This window comes from Camelus dromedarius, chromosome 4 (assembly GCF_036321535.1).
Source record: "Camelus dromedarius isolate mCamDro1 chromosome 4, mCamDro1.pat, whole genome shotgun sequence".
NCBI classification, from domain to species: Eukaryota; Metazoa; Chordata; class Mammalia; order Artiodactyla; family Camelidae; genus Camelus; species Camelus dromedarius.
The window spans coordinates 18,444,971-18,471,360 of record NC_087439.1 but is presented as its reverse complement, the minus strand read 5'-3'; the positions used below and the strand labels follow the sequence as shown (position 1 = coordinate 18,471,360).

Sequence of the window (26,390 nt, the reverse complement as noted above, 5' to 3'; positions counted from 1 at the left end):
ACAGGACAACTTGACAAAGGTGCTCAAATTAATAAGTGCAAATGAAAGCTTAATGTCCCCGTTTGCTAGCCAGCTGGGGGAAAAGCCTTGCAACAAAATTAATGCATTCCCTCATTGTAGACTCACAGAACTGATGAATTAGAGTGTTTTTCTGAAATCAGAGAAAACCTCAGGAAATGTTAGGCTGTAATCACATTATCACAGCTTGCTGGTGAACTGTGATACTGCAGCCCAAGACTATGATCCACACATCCTCTAGTAAAATCAGCTTGCCTGGAGACAACTTCTCACCTCCAAAAGCACTGAAGCCTCTTTTACCAGAGCGAGTGTGTTCCAAGCCTCATCTCTGACTGAGAATAGAAGGCTGTCCTCACCCCACATTTCAGGCAGCAGCCAGCAGGTAAGGGGAGGATGTGGAGAGACAGAAGCCCCTCAGGACCCACAGCGTCATAGCACTTGGGTGCAATGTATACCCACTAAGGGTAAGGATGGCCTAGACCTCCTTCAACAAAAAGACTGAGGGGGTGGTGTAGCTCAGTGGTAGAGTGCATACTTATCATGCATGAGGTCCTGGGTTCACTCCCCAGTACCTCCACTTAAAAAAAAGAAAAAAAGGGACTGAAAAGTTCCCCACTTTAGGGCTGTGAATCCAAAGCCCATGAAGAATCATCCTTTGCCTGGGCAACCAGGAAAGCCTTGCATCTCCAGCCTCCCTAGAAGGTTCTGGTGGATCCTTAGGCGTGAGGATGGGGAAGGACCTGCTGCTTTCCGGTAAGAGAGGGAATCAGGGCCTGGAGGCTGGGAGTCTCTCCCCCTCTTCAGCCAGGCAGCATCTATCAAGTCCAGGGCCCGTGCCCAATTCAGTTCATGTCCCTCGAGCTGTAGTCGTTGAGAACATGGCCCTGCCCCCAGTGAGCTCCCAGCAGGGTGAAAAGACCTGTGGGCATTTAAGCTGCAGCAGGCGGACAGCCGCAGAAGAGATGAGAGTTTGAGATTGGGTTGGGGAGGGGTCCTGGGGTCAGGAACTCTTGAGCAGGGAGGCTGCCATCTCCTGCAGGCCTGCCTGTTAATGCTGAGGCTGACTGTCCCCCCAACTCCGCCCGCAGTTTATGGGAGGCTGGTTCGCACATCCTGTTTTCAAGAATGGAGATTACCCTGAGGTGATGAAGACACGAATCCGTGACAGGAGCTTGGCCGAAGGCCTCAACAAGTCTCGGTAGGTCCCGGCACTGTGCGAGCAGCCAGGAGAGGGTCAGGAGGAAGTCTGGTCTGCAGTGCCCACTGAGGCTTCTGGGTAGACAGCGCAGTGACAAGAGCAAGGCTGTTGGGGTGGGAGAGGCATGTCTTAGGCAAGTTACTCTCTGAGCTTCCTTGCTTGCTGGGAAGATTGGACACGAGTGTGTATGTGAAGCTCTTAGCCCAGGACCTGGCACTGCTCTGACAGGCAGATGAGACCAAAGGCAGTTACTCTTCTTCAGAAAGGCCAGGAAATCCGTCCCCAGGGAACCCACTTAGCATCCCACTGCCCACTCCAACAACAGATTCCCCAGCTCATCCTAACCTGTCTCATCCACCCTAGGAGTAAATGTGGGAAGCAATAAGTGACTTTTTGTGGATCTGAGTACTTTTTGTCATTTGGCCAGTAGGTGGCAGTAGCTTGTACAAAAGCAGTCCTACTTCCTGTCAAGGAAGTAACAGCCACATCAGCAACAGCTCACACTTAACCGTCTTCCATTGGCACTTTTATTCCTGTTTAAAGATGAGTAATCTGAAGCACAATGATTGTGGCAATATCACCCAGCTGTTAAGTAATGGAGCTGGAATTTGAAAGCAGGCTGTCTGACGGCAGGGCCCATGCTCGCCTTAAGAGTCATCCAGCTGGGAGTTGAGGTGTTTGGTGGGGAAGGCGACGGAGTCACCTGGCCTTCTGGGAATATACTCACAAGCTCCAGGTTAGCTCATGTGACCATAAGGGGAGGGTAAAAGGAATTCAGAAGGTAAGCATTCCTAACACAGCCTTTGAGTTTTATACAGCCGGGCTATGAGGATGAAATTATCCGTCCCCACCCTTACAACGCATGCATGTGCTGGTCTGGTTAGGGCAAGTCCTGCTGAGCCAAAATGTATGTTCTATCAACCCCAGTCTCCAGCAAGCAAGCGAGTGCTCCAGTCCACCAACACAACCTTGCTGAGCGCCTACCAAGCCAGGGCTAGGCCTAGCAGGGTCTACACAAGGAGGAAATTCTAAGTATGGTTCCTCAAGTTGCTGACACACTGGCTGGGTAGACAGTGACCTTCATCATACGAAGGAATTCTTTTCCCCAATTTCTTCACGTAACAAAAACTCAGATGAGATCAGGGCAGGCTGGGTGGACCCAGAAGACTTCATGGACAAGGCAGGATATCAGCTGAGCTGGGCCTTGACAATGAACAGCATTTGGGAGAGCAGAGAGCCTTCCATCCACGGGGGTGGGTGTGTGCACTGGCTTAGAGGTAGGAATGAATGGGGCACCTGCAGCTGGTTGTGGGGAGACTGGCCCAGCAGCAGTGGGGCGGCCAAGACCACATGGTGGAGGGCCTGGAGGCCAGGCACAGGGGCTTGCTCTTGATGTCACAGGCCCTGAGCAAACACTGCTGGCTCCTGAGCAGGGAAGTGAGGGGCGTGAGGGGCGTGAGGGGGCTGGGCCTTGGTTTTCTCTCAGCATTTCAGAAACCCCAGAGAGGTTTTGATCCCCAGTGAAGGGTAGCAGAAAGGTCAAGATGAAGTGTCAGCCACCTAAGCAGGGTAATCTCTAGGCAACCCTAAACTGGCAGCCTGTAGCCAGGATTTGGCTGAGAGGAACCTGTAAGTGCTGCACACAAGTGCATGCTAACCAAATTATTATAGAAAAGTCTAAGAATACATGGAAAATGCTCCACCAGATGTTTAAAAAGTGTAATCATGTGAGCAGGTAAGTCCGTATCTCAGAAGTTCAATCAAGTCAAGTCTTATTGAAGGACAGACTTTGGAGAAAAGAGGCATGCCTAAACAAACCAGAGTAAAAACTTCCAACAGGAAGAGGTTTGGTAACGACAGAGGGAGGTGAGGTCTGTGGTCTGGAAGGAGACTCGGGTGCTTTCAGCAGCAGCTGGGAGGGCCTCACTGCCCCATAGTCACCTCCGGGTACCGGCCCTGCCCTAGGACATTCTTCCCAAATTCCCACACCCTGAATGACTCCTTCCACCCAGGCTCCCCGAGTTCACGGAGAGTGAGAAGAGGAGGATCAATGGCACCTATGACTATTTTGGATTCAATCACTACACCACTGTCCTGGCCTACAATCTCGACTATGCCTCTTGGATCTCTTCCTTTGATGCAGACAGGTAAGGGGACCTGGAACAATCTTTGGAAAAGATAGCAAAGTGCCCCTCGCCTCTTACTTGGAGGCCTGTACAGCCTCAGAAAACTGCCTATGCCGTATATCCTGGGGTTTGTAAGATGAGCCCCATCTCCTGAGATACCTTATAGAACCTCAATCAGTTGGACGGTAATACAGGATGGGATTTCCAAGACGCTTTCCATTGAGGCAGACATGCTTTGAGTTTTTTTTTTAAATGTTTAGGGAACTGTGTCATTTCAGAAGTGTTTATATGTGTGTATGGGTATAGTACCTCTCTCTTTATATATATGTTTATATTAAATATAGTTTGTATAGTATATATTTATACAGAAAAGTATGTTTATTTGTTATGAAAAATCAGAATTATATGTATACACACTATTTTGTTCCTTTTCTGAGAAGCATCTTTCCACATGAGTAGCTATGAACACGTCCAGGCTCATTCTTTGGGAACAAGCGCAGACACCCCCACTGCACCCTGCCACCGCCAGTCAGGCTTGCCGAGAAGGGTCCCGGTTCAAGCGCCCACTTGACACTTGCTGCCTCATTGTCCTGGAACCGTCTCCCTAGGAACCTGTGCTCAAGCTTATGAAATGCCCCACATTCAAGCTGAGCAAGATAAATCCAGCTACCAATAGAACTGAACAGTTGTTTTCCTGAGGGATCTAGACGTTCGAAGTATCTAAATGGCTGCCCCATTTTTTGAAATGCATGACTCTCAAGACACTGGAGCCCCTGTGCCTGCCCCAGCAGAGCTCCTCCGGCACAATGTATTGCCCATCACTGGAGAGGAGGGAGTTGGGCATTCGAGGGAGGCAGGTCCCAGTGTATCTGCCCCATCATCACACAAATGGAGGCCCAAATATTGGTGACTGTGACTGTGCCTGTGGCCTGCGTGTAGCACTGACCAGATGTTGGTGACTCAAGGGAGCCCATTCTCTGAAGACATAGCACTCACATCCCATGGGAGATTGTGGTAATCAGCCCTTTCACATCCAGTGAGGTGTGGCCTGTTAACAGAGAGCCACGGAGGGTTAGGTCCATGAGTAAGACCCTTCCTCTGTACAGGTGGAAAGCTGGAACAGTTTGGGTTATCTGTCCAAAGTTACCCCAGCACCGAGTGGTGCCATTTGAACTAGTGGAAAGAGGCAAATTTGAGGCAATTTGACTCTTCTTAGTTATGACTCTCAAGCCTAGACAAAAGTCTAAGGTTTTTTTTTCTAGTATAAATCCTGTTTTATGCTTTGTGCAGAGGGTCTGTTGGGATTTACAAATTGAGACCTAATCCTTCGCATTTGAACTCGTAGGGGCGTTGCCTCCATCACAGATCGCTCTTGGCCTGACTCTGGCTCCTTCTGGCTGAAGATGACACCTTTTGGCTTCAGGAGGATCCTGAACTGGTTAAAGGAGGAGTACAACAACCCCCCGATTTATGTAACAGAGAATGGCGTGTCCCAGCGGGAAGAATCGGACCTCAACGACACTGCAAGGATCTACTACCTCCGCAGTTACATCAATGAGGCACTCAAAGGTATGACAGGCCCCCCCTTCCTCCACACATACCTTTCACTGTTGGAAACATCTGCTAATGTCTGCAGTCAGGGTGGTACTACATCCATGAGCCCCCAAACGAGAAAGATGAGGCTTCCAACTCCTATTGAGGTTAAGCTTTTTTGAGGTCTGTAAGGCTAAGACTTTTTCCTTCTTAGATTTAAGCTCTGCAAGCAAACCCAGTTACCTGATACAGCTAGACCTGAATTCCCAGCCTGTCATTTGCTCTGCTTGATCTTCTGGCACTGATGTGTCTGAATAGCAGCGCCCTCCTGAGGACAGTGTGGGGAGGGGTCAGGAGAAATGGGCTGGAGGGGTTGTCTCTAGGGTCTTTTGTTCCCCAAGTAAAAGTTTGAGATCCTTAGCTCAGCAAAACCACCTGGGATGGAACTATGACAAGGGAATGGTGAGTGATGCTCAGTAAAGGAAAATGAGCACTACAGAAGCAAAAAGAAACCATTATAAAAGCTTATTCTAGCGAAAATCCTTTCCAAGGGCCGCTTCTTTTCTATATGGAAGAGCAGTAACACTCCAAGGCCCTGACCAACACCAGTGTCCCAAGATGTGAAGACAGAGAGCATTACAGATGACCCAGTAGGATTTAGTCCATCCCTGTTCCTGACTCCCATTCAGGACCGGGCCAGTCTAGAAAGACATGGATGGCTCGGCAGGCAGCAGCACCCACAGAGAAGCAGCGGACAATTCCTGCATATAAAAAGGGTGGGCAGCTAAAAAAAAAAAAAAAAAAAAAAAAAACCACCTCACCCTGACCTGCAAGTGGGGACTGTGGGAGAACCACGGGCAGGCACAGACCCAGCAGGTCTGGTGGAAAGGTGTCCTGGAAGAAAAGGGAAGTTCATACAGGGGTCTCTGGTTTGGGCAGCTGTGCAGGATAAGGTGGACCTTCGAGGATACACAGTTTGGACTCTGATGGACAACTTTGAGTGGGCTACAGGCTTCGCAGAGAAGTTCGGTGTGCATTTTGTGAACTACACCAACCCTTCTCTGCCAAGGATCCCCAAAGCATCAGCCAAGTTCTACGCCTCCGTAGTCCGGTGCAACGGCTTCCCTGACCCTGCTGCCGGGCCACACCCTTGTCTCCAGCAAGAAGGTAAGATGTAGCTCTGAGAGGGACAAAACCCAGAGGGTGAGGAGGCCTTTTTCAGCCTATCTTCTTCTAGTTTACTAGCCTCCTCTCTGCTTCTCCATCCCCTTCATTCATTCAACCACTATTTATTTTCTCTGAACGCTCCAGACATTCTTAGGCTGGAACAAAGGAATTCAGGGTTAAAGTTACATATACAAACTAGGCCCTGGTCTGGGAATAGCAGGTCTAGGTGCTTGTCCCAGCCTGACTGCTAACTTGCTGTGAAACCTTTGGCAAGAAACTAGGCAATTCCTGGGCTACTGCAAGGATCAAATACAATGACTTTAAGAATGCAATGCCTGGCACACTGTAAGGTGCCCAATATTTGCCGAATGACTAAAAAAGTGTTAATTACTATATAAATTAAGAGGCAATTATCCACTTTAGATTCTACTGTAACCATCTGTAGAGATGTTTAAAAACTAAAACTGCGTGACTTCATTCAGAGGCTCCTAAAACTGAAAAGGATGCACATGACCTTAGCAATGCGCTCACCCTGGGTACCTGTGTAGCTTTTGCACTGACAGATCTGGCTGGAGCTTGATCAGTTAACACAGATCCAAGAACTACGTCTGTACTGGTGCACACACCACCCTTTGTTGTCCTCTCCTAGGTGCTGAGCCCACTGTCAGCCCCGTGGAAAAGGAGGGCGTTCAGTTCCTGGGGCTGACGCTGGGTACGACAGAGGCCCGGACAGCGCTGTACGTACTCTTTGCTCTTATGCTTCTTGGAGTCTGTGTTGTGGCATTTCTGTCCTATAAGTACTGTAAGCGCTCCAAGCAAAAGAAAACACCATCAGGTGAACAGGAATTGAGCCCTGTTTCTTCATTCTGACCCACAAATTACCACCTCCTCCAGTTCTGCAAAACAGGCCTAGTTTCTTTGCAAGCCTTTGCCACCCCCAGGATTCTGTACGATCTTATACGCTGCCCATAAAGGACTTCTTTGTAAAAGCCTCTGCTCTGTTAGAGACTAATCTGATCTTGAAGGATTTCAAGTCCCTCATTAAGGTAGAAACATCACCATCTTGCCCCAATATCAGGAATTCGTGTGGACATTAGATGACCCTGCAAGTGGCTCTTGTGGAAACATGTAGATACTGAACTCGTCTGTCTACTGGTTCCGTGAGCCACTTAATTCAACTTAACTGGGCTGTTTTAATTTTCAGAGATTTAAAAAGTGAAAACGTGAGTAAAAACCATAGCAATCTTTTTCATAAAAAATCAACTGCAGTGTCACCTCCTGCCCTCTCTCTTCAAGCTCCTTCCCAGCCTCTTACCTTGTGTTTCTCAGAAACTAAAAAATGAACTGTTAACTGTATCCTATCTCCTATGGGTGCTTCTCCTTGAGAAAGTTATGAAGCCACACAACCCATTTAGGGTTTCTAAGCTTTTCCATCAGACCCAGACCTAGAGTCCTTTATGTCTTTACAAATACTATTCCTTCTGCCTAGGGTCTCCTTTCTTCTGAAAAATGCTTTTTAGTCTCAGCTTAAACAATGTACTTTTCCCTCTGGATGGCTGCCCTGAATTCCGCAGAGTCCCTCCTTCCTCTACTTTGCTTGTAAAATCCCCTGTTCTAGCTTGACCACATTATACTGGAACTGCCTATTTCTCTATTGGCTTCTTGAGGCCAAGAGACCATGTCTCACTGCCTGTGGCAAGCACACTCTAGAGACAGGGCAGAGAAAGCCACCTGCTCCTTTTGTGTGTTTGTTCACAAAACATACACAGAGTAGTCGTGGGAGCATAGAAAAAGATGTGGTCTTTATCAGTTCCCCTCAAATGTGCTAATGAGACCACCATGGCTTAAAAACTTATTTGGTCTATATATTCTTTCTAGATAACTGGAAAAAAAAATTTTTTAAAAGTAGTTTTCAACTGGTTTTAAAAGGGTGATTATGCTTGAAATTTCATTTCTCATAAGCATTCCTACCTGAATTGTATCTACAGCAAATTCTAATTAAAATGTTCCACTGTGACGGCCCCCAACCTGACATTCAGAAACCTGTCGTGCACAAGCATTTTTCTCCCACTGATTGATAGGAAAAGTTTATCAGATGAGGTGAGAGTGATTCTAAAATTGTATTAGACATTTCTTGGGCAAAAAGATTCACTCAGTATTATAAGTTGTCAATTATACCTCAATCTCAAAATTCAATATAACTTTTCTTGGGGAGAGACATGGAAAAAAAATAATATAAAGTTTACATGAAATAAACTTGAGCCAGGATAAATGTGGGGGGAAAAGAATAGTAAGGCAAAGCTACCTATAATAAGTAGTTTCGTAGCAGAGAAAGAATCAAAAAGATCAACAAGGAAAAGAGTGTAGACACAAACCAGCTACATGTGGAGACATACGGAGTGCGCGACAGCAACGGCATGCCAAAGGAGGGGGTCAGTCAGGGGAGCGGGATGGTGGACCACTCCATAAATGGAGATGTTAGCCTCAGGCAGGGGAAAGGAGCCACAACCCTTACTGGGATACAAGATGTACATGAAAAAAAAACCAAAAAGCCATGAAAATGCTAGAATATAGAATACATGGGTGAATTTCTTTAAAATTACTTTTTAAAGTGGGAAAGGTATTTTATAAGCAAGATTTAAGACCCAGAGGCCATAAAGAAATACACTGATAAATATGACCACATAAAAATTGTGGCAAGAAATTACCATCAACATACTCATCAAAAGGAAGGGAGAAAATATTTACAGCATATATTAGACAAAGGCTAATTAGTGTACAATTCTTATAAATCTAATGAAATTCTTATAAATCAATAAGAAGAAGATGAAAAACACGAAATGAAAACTGGAAAAGAAAATCAGCAGTTCTCAGAGAATGAATCGAAATGACCAATCATATTAAAAGAGGCTCAACTTCCTTCATAACCAACACAATGCACATAAAATGCATAGTTTTTCACTTAGCACATTGACAAAGATGAGAAAGTATAATATGGCAAGGGTGTGGGGAAATCGGCATTCTCCTACACTGTGAGTGGGGCTGTAACTCCACAGAGCCTTTTGAGAAGGCAATTTGGCAGCATCTTTTATAATCCAAACTGCGAGCATCCTTTGACTCAGTGACTTACAGGTATATTTTCACAGCTGAGATACCTTCCCAAAGATGTTCACTATAGCAATGTTTATAATAGAAAAGCAGAAACGAGCCAAAAAATTGTAATAACCAATGGACACCACCAGAAAATCAGTAAATTAGGGAACATTTATCAAGCAAAATGCTATGCAGGTACTAGTAAAAATGAGGTGTGTTGATGGGGAAAGACCTGTGTACATAAAAAAGCAAGATGCAGAGTAATATACAGATAATATGATCCCCTTTAAAAAATAAAGACGTATTTGCCTATATATGCATAAAATTTTTCTGAAGATTACAAAAGAAACTCAATAGAGGAGACTAGAACTGGGGGTAGGATGCAAAGAGGGAACCACTTTATAGACTTCTATACGGTTTTGAATTTACCATTTTTTTTTTAATATAAAATTGAGGAAGGATCCTCCTACTCAAAGATTGTGAATCATTCTCTCATGTAGTGTCTCTAAGATCTGTATTTGATTTTTTCTTCAAGACAAACTTTTGAAATCACATACTACCTACCGTATTTTTAAAGATGAGAAGCCTTTACTTACATGGGATGCTTGCTGGAGATGTTTCTTTTTCAAACTCACTTTTTAAATTATGGAAATTGTATGGTTACAAAAAATTGAGAAGACACATAAGGATGCAAAAAAGAACTAAAATTACACATAATCACTCATTACTGTTAATCTTTAGTGCATTTTCCTTTTTCTTTACATTATGCCGATACATGGTACTATCTCTAAAAAATGTGTTTATAAAGTTGAGATCATACTGTACCTACAGCTCTGTATCCTGCTCTTTTCCCCACTTAAGTACTCAATAAATGTGTTAAATTGAATTGTTGAAGTAGTAGTGTGTCATTTCTCCTCAGCAAAAGTTAATTCTGCAGAAGGCATTTAGTTGGTTTCTAGTTAAGTAAATAAAATTTAACAGGTTTATACCTAAATTTAGTCTGTATTTATGATCATTCTTTAGACAAACTTAACGGACCAAAGAGCATGAAATGTTTAAGGTTTCTGATAATGTTTTTCAGAAAGGTTATCCCAGTTTTCACTCCATACTCGGTCTCGCTGTTTCTTTGCCAACACTCTTACCATTTTTTAAAGTCACTGTTACTTCACAGGTGAAAAAGTTTGCTCTGGGGAAGTGTCTTCCTCCCATTACAAAATAAAGTCAAGAGTCTTCCTAGATGTCCCCTTGAGTAGTATCTTCCAGCCTAAACATAGGAAGTTAGAAAGAAGAGGGACAGTCAAGTTTATTCTCTTGTTCAAACATTCTTAGTTTAGTGTCTCCAACTACCATAAACATGTAAAACAGCATGGAAGTCAGATTAAGAGTCTCTTTAAGATTCTTAAGAATGACCAAGTGAACAGAAGGCAGTCATTTTAATTGCCTCCTCCTTGTCCTACACTACAGGCACTTTAGTTCTTCGAAGTGTGATTATCATTATCAAGAATAAAACTGCAGGGTACAGGTGTGAGAGAACTAGTTGTAGACCAATGGGGGTTTTGCATCTGATGAGAACATTATTGCAAACAAAGTGGTGCTTCTCTGACAGGAGAGATTAAAATAGCCTCAGTGTGTGTCAGAAAATTTCCTCCTGCAGTGATACAAACACAAGGTAAGGTGGTCACTTCCTCTCCTGATATTAGCCCCAGGGCGGTGCTGGGGGCTTGCGGGGAATCAGAGATACATGACCTCAGTAGAGCCCTGCAACAAAAAGATGCTGGGACAACAAAAAGTAAAAGTAAGATCATTCAGATTTTTGGAAAAGATTTTTTTATTCAGTGTTTAAGATTAAAAACTACAAGATTTTGCTTGCAGCTGATGAGTGAAAAGAGAAAAATTAAACCTAAATTATCATTTGATTGGCTGGTTAAAATGCTCTGACTCTGAGTCAAAGTACTCAGTGACATACCAGTTACTGTGTGTGGGCTTCCGAGGTCTGGAGCAAAACAGCCCTGAACACAGCGTATCATCTGAGAGCACAGGGCTAACGGGCATATGAATACTGAGAAAGAAAGCTGATAAAGGGCGGCTGCTGCTGGCCTTTTGATTTTTTTTAGGCTTCTAGCAGTTGGTTACCATATGCAAGGACCTAACAGCCAGTTATTTTATCTCTTGACTCGTCTGAGTTAAACAATTGTAACCCACTAAGCAGGAATAAAGAGACACTTTGTAGATGAGGTGGAAAACATAAAGCAGCCCCACTTCTCCAGAATTTTAGTTGAATTAAATCATAAGAGAAACAATGATTATTGCACATATTGTACTTGTCACACTACATCTGTTGAGTAGAATTTCCATTCCAAGTGTTATTTTCATCTTCACCATCGTCTTGAGTCCTCAATCTGTATATCTTCCCCTCCTTTTTAAAGTCTTCCCCTCGTTTCTCCAGCACTCTTTTTCTGACTGGTTCTCTGATACAACAAAAGGTGGAGAAAAGAGAAGACGGTATAAAACGAAAACAGCAGTAACACAAAGCCGTTTCCTTTAAGCTGCCATTAGCACAGGTGACTAAGGAAAGTCTGTGGGAGATAATTGTATCTACTAATGCAGTACGAGACTTCATATGTTTTTGGTAGTTTAACTTCATCTGTTCTCTAAGCCAAACCAGTCATACCATGTTTTCCATGTCCATGTATTTGTTGATGACTTCCTCAGCTTTAGAAGAGTGAGACCATTTGCCAACTCAATCTTTCCTTTAGTATTTATGCAAGCTGATATATATACTAAGACATGTAGCTATAACTTACACAGCACCCCAGAGGCTATCCGAAGCTCCCTTCAGAGCCTAATTTACAGAAATGGTCAGTTAGCTATCTTCAGTCCTTTTATAATCTTTAAGAATGATTTTCTTTATACATGGATAATTAACAAACAGGCCTTCCTCATCTGAAAATGGGAAAGAAACAGGTGAAATTTGAGCTAATACATTCTCCAACACTAGAGGAGGAGGGAGAGAGAAAAACAAAAACCAACAATGGAACACAAAGCTTCACCCTCTCAGATGTAACTCTTCCCATCCTTTGCTCCAACCCAAGAATCTTCCCTTATTTGAAGTAAATTTTTAGGACCCACACAGCAAGCTCTTCTATATGACAGTAATTCAGGATGAAATGCTTCCACTCATTGCTCAATAAGAGCTCTAAAATTCAGACTTAACAAGATGCAGTTTGAATGCTGTTCTAAAACTAGAGAAGAATTTCTCTGTGTCCCCACCTGAGTCATGTACTAAGGATATAACTGGCCTTCTTGCCCAATAGAAAGAGATCAAGATATAGGCTACATTAGCCCAATCACAATATTCACACAAATTTTCAGCTAGAGACTCAAAAGGATACGAGATTAGGGATCTGCTTCAGACAGAGGCAAGGGTTTTCACTACTTATCACACAGGATTGGTGTGAGGATTTGCTCCAATGCCTATTTACAGACTGATAAAGTGTTTAACAGTAGAAGATACAAACTGTGATAAATTGTGCTATTAATTATTAAAAGGGGGTATAATCTCAACTTCTAAGAAAATGCTTCATGTTAACCTTTTTCAAGTATGTAGAATTTTAACAGAGATATGAGCTAAGATCACTGGTGTTACCACTCTAACCTTGGCAATCTGCAATAAACATAAGACCTCTTGGTTAAGGGACTAGTTCAAAATAATTTTCTGGAGGAGGTACCATTCTCAAGTGAATGTCCAGTTTCCTCAGTCTGGTCCTCCTCTGAATGACCCAGGGATGGTGGTTAAATCATCTGGAGCACAATGATCCCTCTAAAGTAATTATGCCACATGACTGTGAGAAATTAACGGAATGAAGTATCTTGTCGGACAAAACATAAATAGCAAGAAAGATACTACTATTTAAATCTGAAAAAATATCTGCCCTTTGTTATAGGATAAAGACAATTCAGTAAATGAAATAATAAAATCAGTAAAAGTGAAGGTGCTTCTCATGGAATAGGTTTCAGAAAGACGGCTGAGAAAACTCAGGTAGTGAGCTTCCCAGGAGGTGATCTAACAAAGCTTCAGAACATGCTGGGGTTTTCCCCTTACACAGAAAAAAGGCCAAGTGTCTGTAACAAAATTCTTCATTTTGAATAAGGCATTGGGCATTACTAACGTATTTTGTAAATGGGGAAAACACAAACAAATACCTTTTTTCTGAGTTGTTAGACGATGCAAGGTTTGAGGGTTCTGACGATGCTCTCACCGAAGTCTGTGCAGGAGGAGGATTACTAAATAAGAAGTTGCTAATCAGTCTCCAGATGGCAAGGAATGGGTAAAGTACTGTCCCCAGAAACGTCCAAAAGTCTCCACTGGAAGAATGTACCATGGATGCAGCTGGTCTTCCTGCCTAAAAATTAAGAACGAAACCTAGAGGAAAGACTGCACCAGCCCAATCATGTCACACTCAAGGTTCTAGATAAGCTCGCTCTCTGGAAAAGTCCTGGATTTCAGTTTACTGCAAGAAGGTGAAACTACCATCTTTGGCTGTTTTTCAAGTGTATATAAACTTCTGGGAACTCCTGGAGCTCTTTTTCTTTAAAGGAGTAATCACAACATAGAAACTAGAAAGTAGTTCTCGGTGAAATGAACCAAGTATTTTGAAGACAACTAAACTTTTGTAATGAAATTAACAACTTTTGTGTGCCCAGCATGCACGAGGTCCTGGGTCCAATCCCCAGTGCCCCCATTAAATAAATAAATAAACCTAATTACCTTGCCCCGCCAAAAAAATTTAAAAAAAAGAAAAAAAAAAAGAAATTAACAGCTTTGATTTTAAAAGTCTTTATGATTTATAAAAACCTCATTGAATACAATCCTGAGTACTGGAGCACTAACTGTCTTAGGTGTGCGGCTGTAGTTCAGAGCAGGGTAAACTACAGTCGTCCCGCCTCGTCCACAGTGCATATGTTCCAAGAACCCCAGCGGATGTTGAAACCCTATATTTGCTATGTTTTTCCTACACATACGTACCAGTGATCAAATTTAATTTATAAATCAGGCACAGTAAGGGACTATCCAAACTGTCAGCATCACCACTCTTGAGCTTTGGGGCCATTATTAAGTAAAATACAAGTTGCCTGAACACCAGCACTGCAGTATTTCAGCAGCTGATCAGATAACCAAGAGGGCTCGAAAGTGACAAACGGGCAGGTAGCGTTAACAGTGTGGATACACTGGATAAATGGAGGATGCGTGTCCTGGGTGGGACCACAAATGCTTTCCTCACGCTACTCTCAACGGCCTGCCATTTAAAACTTATGTATTGTTTATCTCTTGAATTTTCCATTTAGTATTTTTGGACCGCAGTTGCCCATGGGAAACTGAAAGCACGGAGAGAAACTGTGGATAAGGGGTCACTGCCGTATAGCAACCAAGACATGGAAGACCCACGCTCTCATCCCAGCTCCGGAATCAAGGAGGCATCTGGCAAAGTTATTTCAGTTTTCTGAGCCTCTTTTCTTCATCAGAGATTTAAAATGTTGTTACTATCAAATGGGATTAATAGGTTTTAAAATTAAAATAGATTCTTTTTTAAAAACTTAGTCAGCAATGGTCATACATAAATAAAAGACACCAAGCAGGTGAACAGATACAATTCTTATTTCCTTCTTCTACCGGTCATTTTTTGTACATGAACACAGGTGAGTAAAAAAGCCGAAAATTTATTTAGTGCCTCACTAGCAATACAAATATAAAGCCCTGGATAATGGAACAATAAACTGACCTAACATTTTTGGATAATTTGGATTTTTAATTACTCACAATATACTTTTCACCTTCCCTTCCTCTAATTATAAGAAAAGATCAAGAGCAGAACAAACAGGACTATAAGAAAAGAAAAAATACATATGTATATACATACTGGCAATAGTACCACTGAAGCACTTGGGGCAAGTTCCAAATCCAGTAATTTCTTTTTATAGTCTTCTTTGGTAAATTCCCTCCTGGGAAACATTGTTGCTAATGAAAAATTACCGTAAGTGTTGCCAACAGTCTGTAACATAACAAAAGGTATTAAAACCTTACAGTGAAGTCTTTTTAAAGTAAGATATTACATACTCATATGCATCCAAAATGACTTATTTAATTTGAAAAGTTCACTTAAATGTAAACTCAAAAAAAGTTTATAAAAACTTTGTGCTTCAAAAAGTGGCTGAAAGCTATCAAATCCAAATAGTATTTAAAAGCTTTTATAACTCAACATAGCAAGAATATATTTCCTAAAACCATATAAATACACAATAAAAATGAACAATCATGTATCTTAAGTACAACTGCAGTTTGCAATTAGAGCTGTCACTATCTTTGGCAAACTTACATTAATATCTCACAAATACACATTTGGGTTGTAGGTATTTCCTATTTAAAGTCTGAAATAGAGGGGGATGGGGGTAGCTCAGCAGTAAAGTGTGTGCTTAGCAGGCATGAGGTACTGGGTTCAATCCCCAGCACTTTCATTAAAAAAAAAAATCTGATATAGACCAGAATTTCCCTCAAATGGACAAATAATGTCACAGGAGTTTTTGCCTCCTCGTCTCAAAGAGTAATCAACCCTTACAATACTTATAATCTCCAACCCAGGAATTTACAGGGCGCAAGCATCACAAGCACCTTTGCAATGTTAAGTCACCTATACTTGCAAGACCTTAGACAACTATTCATCTTTCCTAGAAGATTCCAAAGGAACAGTCTGACTTCTGCTTTTTGTTAATTTTTACTGTAGGTCATATATACACCTCACTGTTCTCTAACAAAAGGTCATAAAATTAGGTCACTGTACTGAGGTGAAGTTCCTGTAGGACTGCTGCAGTCAGAGATCTCTCTTTTTTCGCTCATGTGACTCCCTCTTCACTCACCTGCCAGCAGAAGCAGTAAGACTCAGGCCAGGACAGCCCATTTGGGGAGGCCCCAAGTGGGGCTCCAAGGCAAAAGAAGAATGAAAGAGACTATCTGGAGTTGGCTATACTATAAAGCTTGGTGAAAAGGGTTCTCAAAATAAGTTTTCATAAAAGGACATCTGATGCCTGGAATTCATTTTGAACAAGAAATCAATCAGAGAATAAAAATTAATTGGAAATTATTCGTATCTTACTACTTTAGATGTCAAATTTCACCCCCATTCAGATTTTTAAAAAGGCCACTTTCTGGAAGTAAATTCCTGGAGATATTGTTGCCAAATAAAGATTATTGATCTCCTACTACATATAAAATAGACAAACAACAAGTTCATACTGTATAGCACAGGGAACTATGTTCATTATCTTGTAGTAACTTATGGTGAAAAAGAATATGAAAATGAATATATGTATGTTCACATCTGACTGAAGCATTATGCTGTGCACCAGAAACTGACACAACATTGTAAACTGACCATACTGCAATTAAAAAAAAATATATATATATATATACAAGAAAAAAAAAAGATTTTTGATCTTTAGGTTTGACCAACTGGCAGATGGTGGGAAAATGGCTAGTCCCATAGCATTCTAAGCAATTTGTAGAAAACACGGAGAGAGAGGACCAAGAAAATTTCACAAAAGACAACTCCCTTAGGTTAGACCTTTGGAAAATCACTTGCTTTTCATTCTTCCAGGTGAATGTACTAAGCAGTGGGAAGTTTCCAGAGTCTACTGTGCAATACCAGCAAATCCCGCCTTAAAGAACAAGCAGACACACTGTTCCCATAAGGCACTCATACATGGCGAAAGCTCCACAACATTCCAGGAGCACCCTGTGCCTCCCTCCTGGGGGGAGGGCATGACTTATTCATACTCTTCATATTCTGCTTGGAAGTCTTCCCCTCCCATGTTCTAGTACCTCATTCATCAACCTTTACCACAACTCAAGACATAAATTTACCTGTGCAGCAAACTGCCTTGCTTCTTCTAAAGGAGCATCAGAAGGGAACTGATTTGTAAAGGAAGAACCATCAGGAAGACGAAACTGAATTCTTGCAACAGTGCTATGAAAAAAATGAAAAGAAAATTAAAGTTAACATCTTTACCTCCACATACTCTCCAACAATATCATTAAAACTTAAACAAAATCGAAGTGGAAATGTGTAATGAATATAGGTTTTTTTTGGAGGGGAGGGGAATTGGAGGAAGGTGGTCAAAAGGTACAAACTTCCAGTTATAAGGTAAATTATTATCAGGGATGTAAGGTACGACATGATGACTCCAGCTGACACTGCTGGATGGTATACAGGAAAGCTGTTGAGAGTAAATCCTAAAAGTTCTCGTCTCAAGGAAAGAAATTTTTTTTTTTTTTATTATATCTCCAGTTGGCCCTTGAACAACAGAGGTCTGAACTGCGCAGGCCTACTTATAGGTGGATCTTCTGCAATAAGTACTTATACAGAACCGCACTATCCACGGCTGATCAAATCCATGAATGGGGAACCACGGATCAGAAGGCAGACTGTAAAGTTATACATGGATTTCTGACTGCATGGCGGCGGAGTGTGGGAGACACCCCAACCCTAATCCCTGCACTGTTCAAGGGCCAACTTTATACGAGAAGATGGATATTACCTGAACTTGTTGTGGTAATTATTTCAAAATATATGTAAATCAAACCATCATGGTATATTCCTTAAACTTACACACTAATGTATGTCAAATATTTCTTCAATTAGGAAAAAAGGTTTTTTTACAGTCAAATCTTCTCATTTATTATTTTTAACAGCTTTATTGAGTTGTAATCCACATAAAACTCACTCTTTTAAAATGAACAGCTCAGTGGTTTTTAATATAGTCAGAGCTGTGTAACCATCACCATTATCTAATTCCAGAACATTCTCATCACCCCAGAAAGAAACTCCAAAGCCCTTAGCAGTTATTCCCCATTCCTCCCTCTCCCTGCCCTTAGCAACCACTCATCTACTTCCCATCTCTGTGGATTTGTCTGTTTCAGGCACTTCACATAACAGAATCATATGATGTGTGACTTTTTGGTAACTGGCTTCTTTCATGCGGCGCTGTTTTCCAGGTTCATCCATGCTGTAGCATGTCAGTACTGCATTCTTTTTTAATTGCTGGATAATATTCCATCGTACAGAATATACTACATGATGTTTATTCATTCTTCAGCTGATGGAAATTTTGGTTACTAGCATATTTTGGCTATTATGAAAAATACTGCTATGAATGTTTATGTATAGGTTTTTGTGTGGACATAAGTTTTCAACTCTCTTGGATCTATACTTAAGAGTAAAACTGCACAGATTCTATGGTAACTCCATGCTTAGGATTTTGAGCAACTGCCAAGCTGTTTTTCCAAAGTGGCTGTACCATTTTACAATCCCATCAGCAATGTAGAAAAGTTCCAAATTCTCTATATCCTTGCCAAGACTTGCTGTCAATTTAAATTTAGGCATTCTAGAGGGTATGAAATAGTATCTCATTGTGGTTTTGATTTGATTTGATTTGATTTTTCTAATGACTAGTGATGCTGAGCATCTTTTCAAGTGCTTATTGACCATTTGTGGAACTTCTCTGGGGAAATGTCTATTTAAATCCTTTCCCCATATTTAAATTGGGTTGCTTTTTGTTGCTGAGTTCTAAGACTTCTTTTTACATTCCAGATACAAGTCCCTTATCAGATATACGGTTTGCAAATATTTTCTCCAATTTTGTGGGTTTTCTTTTTACTTTATTAATGATGTCCTTTGAAGCACAAAAGTTTTTACTTTTGATAAAGTCCAACTTATCTGTTGCTGTCTTTTGTTACTTATGCTTTTGGTGTCATGTCTAAGAATCCACTGCCTATTCCAAGATCACAAGATTTCCTCATTTTTCCCCCAAGAGATAATACTTCTAACTTTCACACTTAGGTAAATGATCCATTCTGGGCTAATTTTTTATGTAGTATGAGGTAGGGTAATGGTCCAAATTTATCCTTTCGTATGTGGATATCCACTTGTCTAAGACCATTCTCTCCCCACTGAATGGTCTTGGTACTGTTTTCAAAAATCAATTGATCATAAACACATAGGGTTATTTCTAGAGACTCGATTCCTATTACAGGCATACCTTGGAGATACCGTGGGTTTGGTTCCACATCACCACAATAAAGTACTTATTGCAAGGGGAGGATATAGCTCAGTGGTAGACAGCATGCTTAGCATGCACAAGGTCCTGGGTTCAATCTCCAGTACCTCCATTAAAAAAAGAAAATATAAATAAAAATAAACCTAATTGCCTCCCCCCCAAAAAAATTTTTTTAAGAAGTTATTATTGCAGTAACACAAGTCACATGAATCTCTTGGTTTCCTAATGCAGATAAAAGTTATGTTTATACTACACTATAGCTTGCACTAAGTGTGCAAAAGCACGTATCTAAAAAAATGTATGTAACTTAAATCTAAAAATATTTTTTTGTTAAAAATGCTAACCCTTATTTGATGATGCAAAATTTCAATTTGTAAAAACATTGCAATAAAGCATAGTGCAATAAATGAGGTATGCCTGTATGTACACCAATCCACACGTCCATCCTATGCCCAGACCATGCTGGCTTGGTTACTGCAGCTGCGCGGTTAACGTTTAAAATCGGAAAGTGTGAGCCCTCCAACTCTGTTTTCTCTCCAGACTGTTCTGACTATTCTGGGTCCCTGGCATCTCTATATAAGTTTTAGGATCAGATTCCTGCAAAAATTTTGGTTAAAAAAAAAAAAAAAAACAGCTGGGATTTTGATAGGAATTGTGTTGAATCTTTAAATCAGTTTGGGGATTCCATCTTAACAGTATTAAGTCCTCTGATCTATGAAAACAGAGTATCTTTCCATGTATTTAGTTAGGTCTTCTTTAATTCAACAATAGTTTCTAGTTTTCAGTATACAAGTCTTATACATCTATTAAATATATTCTTAAGCAGTCTATTACTTTTGGAAAATAGTTTTTAAAAAGTAATTTTTCTGATTAAAAAGTTATGTTTGTTAATTTTCCAATATGGAAAATACAGAAAAGTACAGAAAAATAAATAAATATTAACCATAATCCAACTAGCAGTATGTACTGGAAATCTGAATGTTTGTCTTCGCAACATACTTTTATTTGACTGCCTTATCCCTCCAACGTGTCGTTCATCCTGGTATGATTATCAGTAGTATTCCCTGGCTCCTCACCACAGGGGTGGGCAGGGCTACTACCCCAACCAGACGGCCTACACAGGCGGACACAGTAATTGGTATTGAGATGGCCACATAGCCCAAGCAGGGCCAATCAGAATTCTCCCCGAGAATGACAATGGGCTTTGAGGAGAAAGGATTAGTCTTTCCTCTCTAGGATCAACAGCTCAAGATCCCGAAAGCTGCCAGGAGGCCCTAGGCTCTCCTAACACCATCAAAAGAGTTTCTCTGGGAATGAAGCTAAAACAGAAACCAAGAGATTAAAGAGAGAGAAAAGGTCCTAATGCTATCTTTTAGATCCCTGGACCAAGTGATGCCTGACCAAGTCTATCATGTAGCTCCCAGCTGCAGAGCCAATGGTTTCCCTCTTTTGCTTAATCCTGCTTGACCTGAGATTCTGATAACTAAAGAATCCCAGTACACAATGACACTCACTATAATGAGATACTCACTACAGTCATTCTGATGTGTGTGCTTTTTGTCTTTTGAAAAGAGATTTCTTCAGCTTTCTTTTCAACATCATTTATTTAGTACTGTTATGTTGTACATTCACATTCAATGAAAAAACCACTGGCAGCTGCCAAACTAATCCATATGTTCTTCTTGGACCATTTATTGAGCTACAGAACACATCAGTGTTAAAAAGCAGCCCACAACTGCTATCCTCCTCAGCTGCCTCAGACACACAGACTTTTAGCAGGAAATAAAGTACCTTCTTTCTCTCGTGGAAGAGTCTCTCTTGATTTCCATTTCTGCCTGTTTGGTCAGCAAGGCAGCAGCTTTAGCAGCTTCTACCTCTTCCTTTGTCTTTGCAAAACGAGCAGCTCTCTCTGCACGGTCCTTTAAAACAGTTGTTAGACACTAAATATCCTTCACTGCCAGAAAGATCTAGTTACACATTTCCAAACATAAGGAACACAAATATGCATGAAATTCCTTAAGGCCACACATGAACTTCATCACTCTGAATCTGATATTTTTTAGTTTTATCAACCGTCAAGGATCAGAGTTGTTATTAAATAAACGAGGACTTGATTTTGGTCACCACTGTGTCTCTAAAGCCTGGAACAAGGTCTGACATATAGTAGAAATCAATATTTATTAAATAAACAAACAATATTAAGGTAGGGATGGCTTCCATATGTACTATAAGTGCTTAATTCTAAAAGCAATTGCTGCAAACCAGCCTAAGCTTCTATTTAATATGACTAAATCTTTTGAATGTCTCCAGAAAGAATGCTTATGCCTAGAGGAAATTGCTAAGTAGCAAATTCTTAGCTTCTTTTCTAGGGAATCTTTGAAAACTACCTTTTGACAACTGATTTAATTCCTAACATAACACTGAGAAAAATGACTTCAAAAAAATTCATCTCAACTTTAACTGTATTTTAATTCAACACACAATTTCTAGTAAAAGGAAACTGGGAATTAGTACTCCCTGAGTCACTAAAATCTACTATTTTCTTGTGCACTGTCTGGTAGTAAGCGAAAACCATTGTGCATGGAAAAACAGTTTCACAAATCTTCCAGAGTCAAGCACTGACAATACGCTTAATACTCACCAGCGCAATCTGCTGTTTTATACGCTCTCGAGCTGCCCTGTCTTCTGCCTTTTCTCTGTTTCTTTCCTCTAACATTCTTTTTGTTAGTTCCTCTTCTTGCTTTCTTTTATAATCCAACATTTCTTTTCCAGTTTTCCTTCTCTCAATTTCCTTCTTAATCTCTCTCTGAATGAAAGAGAAAGTAAGTTTTATGAGACAAAACCAAAATTTAATAATCCACTCTTAACATTATCCCGTATGCATGGAAAGATGGTTGTAGCGTACAGCTAAAGGAATGAAACAACTTCACAAAATGTAGGGGTCTAGTAGAATGTGGTAACAGCATGGGTTAATGGTCAAATGTCTATCAATTTATGTCTTTGCCAGTGGTTCTGTTAAGATTATGATGTAGTCAATGTCAATGTAATTTGAAAAAAAAAAAAATTCAGACAAGTCTTTGGTTTCTAAGAGGAATATGGTGCCCTCCAAGGACAACAAGGCAGTCATTTATTCGGGCTTGAGGACAGGATACCCTTCCTACATGCAGCAACACCAGAGGAAAAATCCAGCAACGTGTCTACAAATTTCTTTTTCATAATAAGGAACTAAAACTTTGATCTGCATCAAATCAATTTTAGTTCAAGTCCTTTTACTCAGTGTAAAAGGCTTACTGCCTTTTAATTTATTCCTAGCAACTTACAAAAAGAACACAAAAAAAGTATACACTGTGATCTTACTTACAGAAGACAGGTAATTCCCCTCACTGCACTGTAACACTGAACTGTATAACCAGGAAGCCATCCCACGTCTGCCAAACTGAACAGGGAATCAAACGCTCCCTTATTTAAGGGAGGAGGAGGACGAAGCCAGGCACACGAACTTTACCTGCTCTTCCTCTTTCCTTTTCTCTTCTCTCCTTTCTTCAAGTTTTTTGGTTAGTCTGCATTTTAAAAGTTTAAAAAATACATTAACTGATATATATCACATTAATGCAAAGTACATTTCACAGATTTCTTCAGCTAAAACAACTGGGGAAATGTTGAAACAAACAAAAGCTCCTGAAGGAAAAGCATCACCTTCCCTACCCGGTCGCTGGCCCCTAGGGGAACCCACGAGGAGTCGGTGGGCGCCCTCAGCAGCCGGGCTCCAGCTCTAAGTGCTTCACCTCCTACTTACCACTAGTTCCCTTTCCTCTCCTGACTCATCAGATACTGATTTTAAAACACCCATCTACATTTTCAAATACATATATATCAATAAATGACTTACAAATGCTTTATCTCTTACATAGAGGTAAACAAGAATATGGCACAAAATTGTTAAAAATAAAAGCAAAAAGCTGAAGGCTAACATTTATAAAAATTAATAATACCAAAATTGATTCCAAACTGTGAGAAGTTCATCAATTAAAAACTAATGATTCTGAAAGCAAACAGTGGTAACGGCTGCACAATGTTGGGAACACATTAAAACCCACTGAATTGTAAACACTTTGAATTTTATGGTATGTGAATTACATCTTAATTTTGAAAAACTTATGCACTTTCTCTGAGAGGGATATGGGTCACACAAGTATATGCATTTGTTAAAATTCAGCTGAATAACTTGTGCCAGAAATCAAGAGAGTGCTCAGAGAATGATGGTTTAGAACCCAAAGAGATGATGCAGTTTAGGTGAGAAAAATGAATAGTGCACTAGAACACCACCAGACGAAAAATTCAGCAAAATGTCTATAAATTTCTTTTTCACAAAAAGGATGTCAATAGGACATAGTAAGACCCAGCATGAAGGGGATTCCATCAGGCAAATTTGGAGCAATTTGTAGACCAATGAATATAAAGCATAAGAAATATTAATTGTTAACACACCAGAGAAAAAAAAAAGGCATGAAACATCTTAGTGCTGAGGGGAGTTATAACTTGGTATGACCACTTTGGTTACACCAAGAAACCTGCCGTGTTTCTTCTCACTCCCCGCAAGTCTTGAAATCCTTTCCTGATCGTTCACTTTCACTCCCCCGCCAGGATCCCAGGGTGGTACAAGTAAGGGGCACGGTGGTGGGTTTGGTGTTGGCAAAACCGAAAGAAACAAAAGAGGATGAGCCCCTAGTGCTATTCTTCCAGCCATACACCACTTCTGGCTGTGAGAGACCTACCCTGCTTTTGTACTGCCAGACTCCAGCCCTGGCCCAATTCCTATAAAGAACAATCAGAATCCAGATTTGCTGAAATGAAGCTCATTTTTACCGAACCATGAGCCAAGCCAAATACCCAACATTAGCAATCACTTTGAACCTTGTTTCCCCATAACATCTATGCAGACAAGAAGATGTCAAGTCTAAGTAATTTTTCTTAACTTCCACGTAACACTGAGTGATTTTTAAGATTTTAAAATATTTCTGCTTATCCATTTACCATTAAGTCATGCATCTTTTAAGAATCATAGTATAAGACTATGATTTGGTAACTATCATTAAAAATAAAAACTAGAAACCACAAAAAGGAAGAAATTTGATTATAAGACCAACTAACAACACACAAAATTTAATAGACACCCACTTATGCGGAACCTAGGCTCAGCACAGTCATAAAATTAGCTCAAGTTTTTGCCCATCTGGGACTTATCCTATGGCATACAGAGATAAAAGCAGAAATGACAGATGGAAAATATATGTACCAAAATATCAATGATATTAAAATTATTGGACCTAGAGCTGGCGACGACTTCATAGATACAGAAGAAATTTTTATTTCTAGAATATAACTTTTATGGATACAAATAAGTTGGTCAGGTAATAAAAAATTTCATTGGTGTAATTTTAGCTCTTATTCAAATTAGTGAAATAACTGAAAACTACTGTCTTTCTAACAAAATACTATTTGTAAAAATAAGAGCAAACCTTTCAACTCTGACGGTGAGGTCCTCTATAGGTCTCTGATTTGAACATCCACTAGGTGCCTGAGACAGAGTGGTATGGCCTGAACTTTCTCCTCCTTAATTATTAAATAAAAAGAAATAAAAAGAATATTACATTTAGTGCCAATTTTTTAAAAGGTATAAATCTTTGGGGTTACAATGTTTGTTAGTAATCTTGTTTCTTAAGCATTATATATTTTCCCTAAGAATGGAAAAGGAGATAAGAAATGAGCTATTACTAATTCTTAAGTTTGGATCTAGACATAAGAATACATAAGTGGGAAGTAAAGCAGTCACCCAGGTGAAAGCCACTGAGGTGAAACAAGAAAAAATATCCACCTGGCAGGAGGCGATACAACAGAAGCAGAGTAAGCATGTCTGGCCAGGGTGAGCTCCACTCTGCAGCAGCATGGTCCAGCATCCAACAGGACAGCCACTAGTTACATGTGGCTACTGAGCACTTGCAATAAGGCTAGTGCAGGTGAGAAACTAAACTTTTAATTGTATTTAATTTTAATTTAAAAGGCCACATATGGCAGTGGTTACAGTACTCAACAGTGAGGCTCTAGAGGCCAAGTCTGACCCCAGGTATGATCCCAGACTTAACCACGGCCTGAGGGATCTGCTTCTGCAGCTCACAGCGATTTCTGAGAGAGGCTTCTTATACCTACACCAGTATTCTTTTAAGAATTTCTTGAAGGACAGAACCTCATCCCAGCCTGCTGGAGAGGGAGGCTACGGTCTGGTACTTCCTTTTAGAACCTCTGCCATTTCCTTCCTTAACTCACCATCAACTTAACTCTTCTTTACATTTTTGATCTTTGAAAGAGCAAGGATTACAGAGCAACAGAGCCTGGGTTAAGTCTTGCTCTGCCAGTTCAATAAGTTACTTAACTTACTGCACCTCATCTGTAAAACAGGGACAGAGACCTCACAGAGTTGTTATGAGAAATATGAGTTAAACAGAGTACAAAGCTAAGACTTCTACAAAGACTAGCACACAGGAACTGCTGCAGTTACTACAGAAGTAGTAGAAATATTAGAATTATTAAGCAGGGCCAGTGGTACACATCTCTTCCTACCTCTGCATTCAGTGCACCATCTAGGTAGCTTGAAATCAGCCATAGCAGGAATATTTACACAAATATTTATTTGCAGCAAACACTATAAATAAGGGCTTCCCCCCACTCAAAAAAAAAAAAAAAAAAAACCCAAAAACCCTTTTGTTAAATATTTGCCAGCACACCACTAAATGCAACCCTTAGATAAGAGGTGGCATAACCTCTTATCCAGAGGATACTCTCTGGCAGCCAGTGTGTGTTCAGTGGGAAATTAATCACTTTTCTTTAGTAAATAAAATGAATGCCAAAGATATTTATATCTTGATATCAGCAAAAAATATAATAAAACTTTTGAAGGTAACTTGTGAACCAGTGAAAAAAAGTGCTGTGTATGACAATTCAGTTAGATGGATCCTAAACAAAGAAAAATGGATGGCAATAAGCTAAAACTACTGATAAAAATCCAAACATAATGACGATTGACTAGGGGAAGTTCTGTCTTTAGGTTTAAAAAGATAACTGAATTATCAGGCATAACGTATCTCCTGATG

General features: G+C 40.5%; 2 protein-coding genes and 1 non-coding gene across 3 annotated transcripts in view; 2 read left to right on the top strand and 1 right to left on the bottom strand.

The window, feature by feature from the left end:
- The window catches only part of LCT (lactase), a 55,566-nt gene extending 45,559 nt beyond the window's left edge, over positions 1-10,007 (top strand). Inside the window, exons 14-18 of the mRNA XM_031451338.2 lie at positions 1,107-1,216; positions 3,229-3,363; positions 4,688-4,911; positions 5,815-6,042; positions 6,692-10,007. Coding sequence (XP_031307198.1) covers positions 1,107-1,216; positions 3,229-3,363; positions 4,688-4,911; positions 5,815-6,042; positions 6,692-6,912 — 918 coding nt within the window. The 3' untranslated portion in view covers positions 6,913-10,007. The remainder of the gene's footprint in view (positions 1-1,106; positions 1,217-3,228; positions 3,364-4,687; positions 4,912-5,814; positions 6,043-6,691) is intronic.
- Positions 524-595, top strand: TRNAD-AUC (transfer RNA aspartic acid (anticodon AUC)). Its single transcript has one exon. It is a non-coding gene; the product is annotated as a tRNA-Asp (tRNA).
- A 938-nt stretch (positions 10,008-10,945) lies between the features above and the next one.
- Positions 10,946-26,390, bottom strand: part of UBXN4 (UBX domain protein 4) — a 31,008-nt gene continuing 15,563 nt past the window's right edge. Inside the window, exons 6-13 of the mRNA XM_064484729.1 lie at positions 24,762-24,855; positions 22,748-22,802; positions 21,884-22,048; positions 21,034-21,161; positions 17,051-17,153; positions 15,054-15,185; positions 13,339-13,538; positions 10,946-11,603 (exon numbers count right to left, since the gene is read on the bottom strand). Of these exons, the coding sequence (XP_064340799.1) occupies positions 11,465-11,603; positions 13,339-13,538; positions 15,054-15,185; positions 17,051-17,153; positions 21,034-21,161; positions 21,884-22,048; positions 22,748-22,802; positions 24,762-24,855 (1,016 nt within the window). The 3' untranslated portion in view covers positions 10,946-11,464. The remainder of the gene's footprint in view (positions 11,604-13,338; positions 13,539-15,053; positions 15,186-17,050; positions 17,154-21,033; positions 21,162-21,883; positions 22,049-22,747; positions 22,803-24,761; positions 24,856-26,390) is intronic.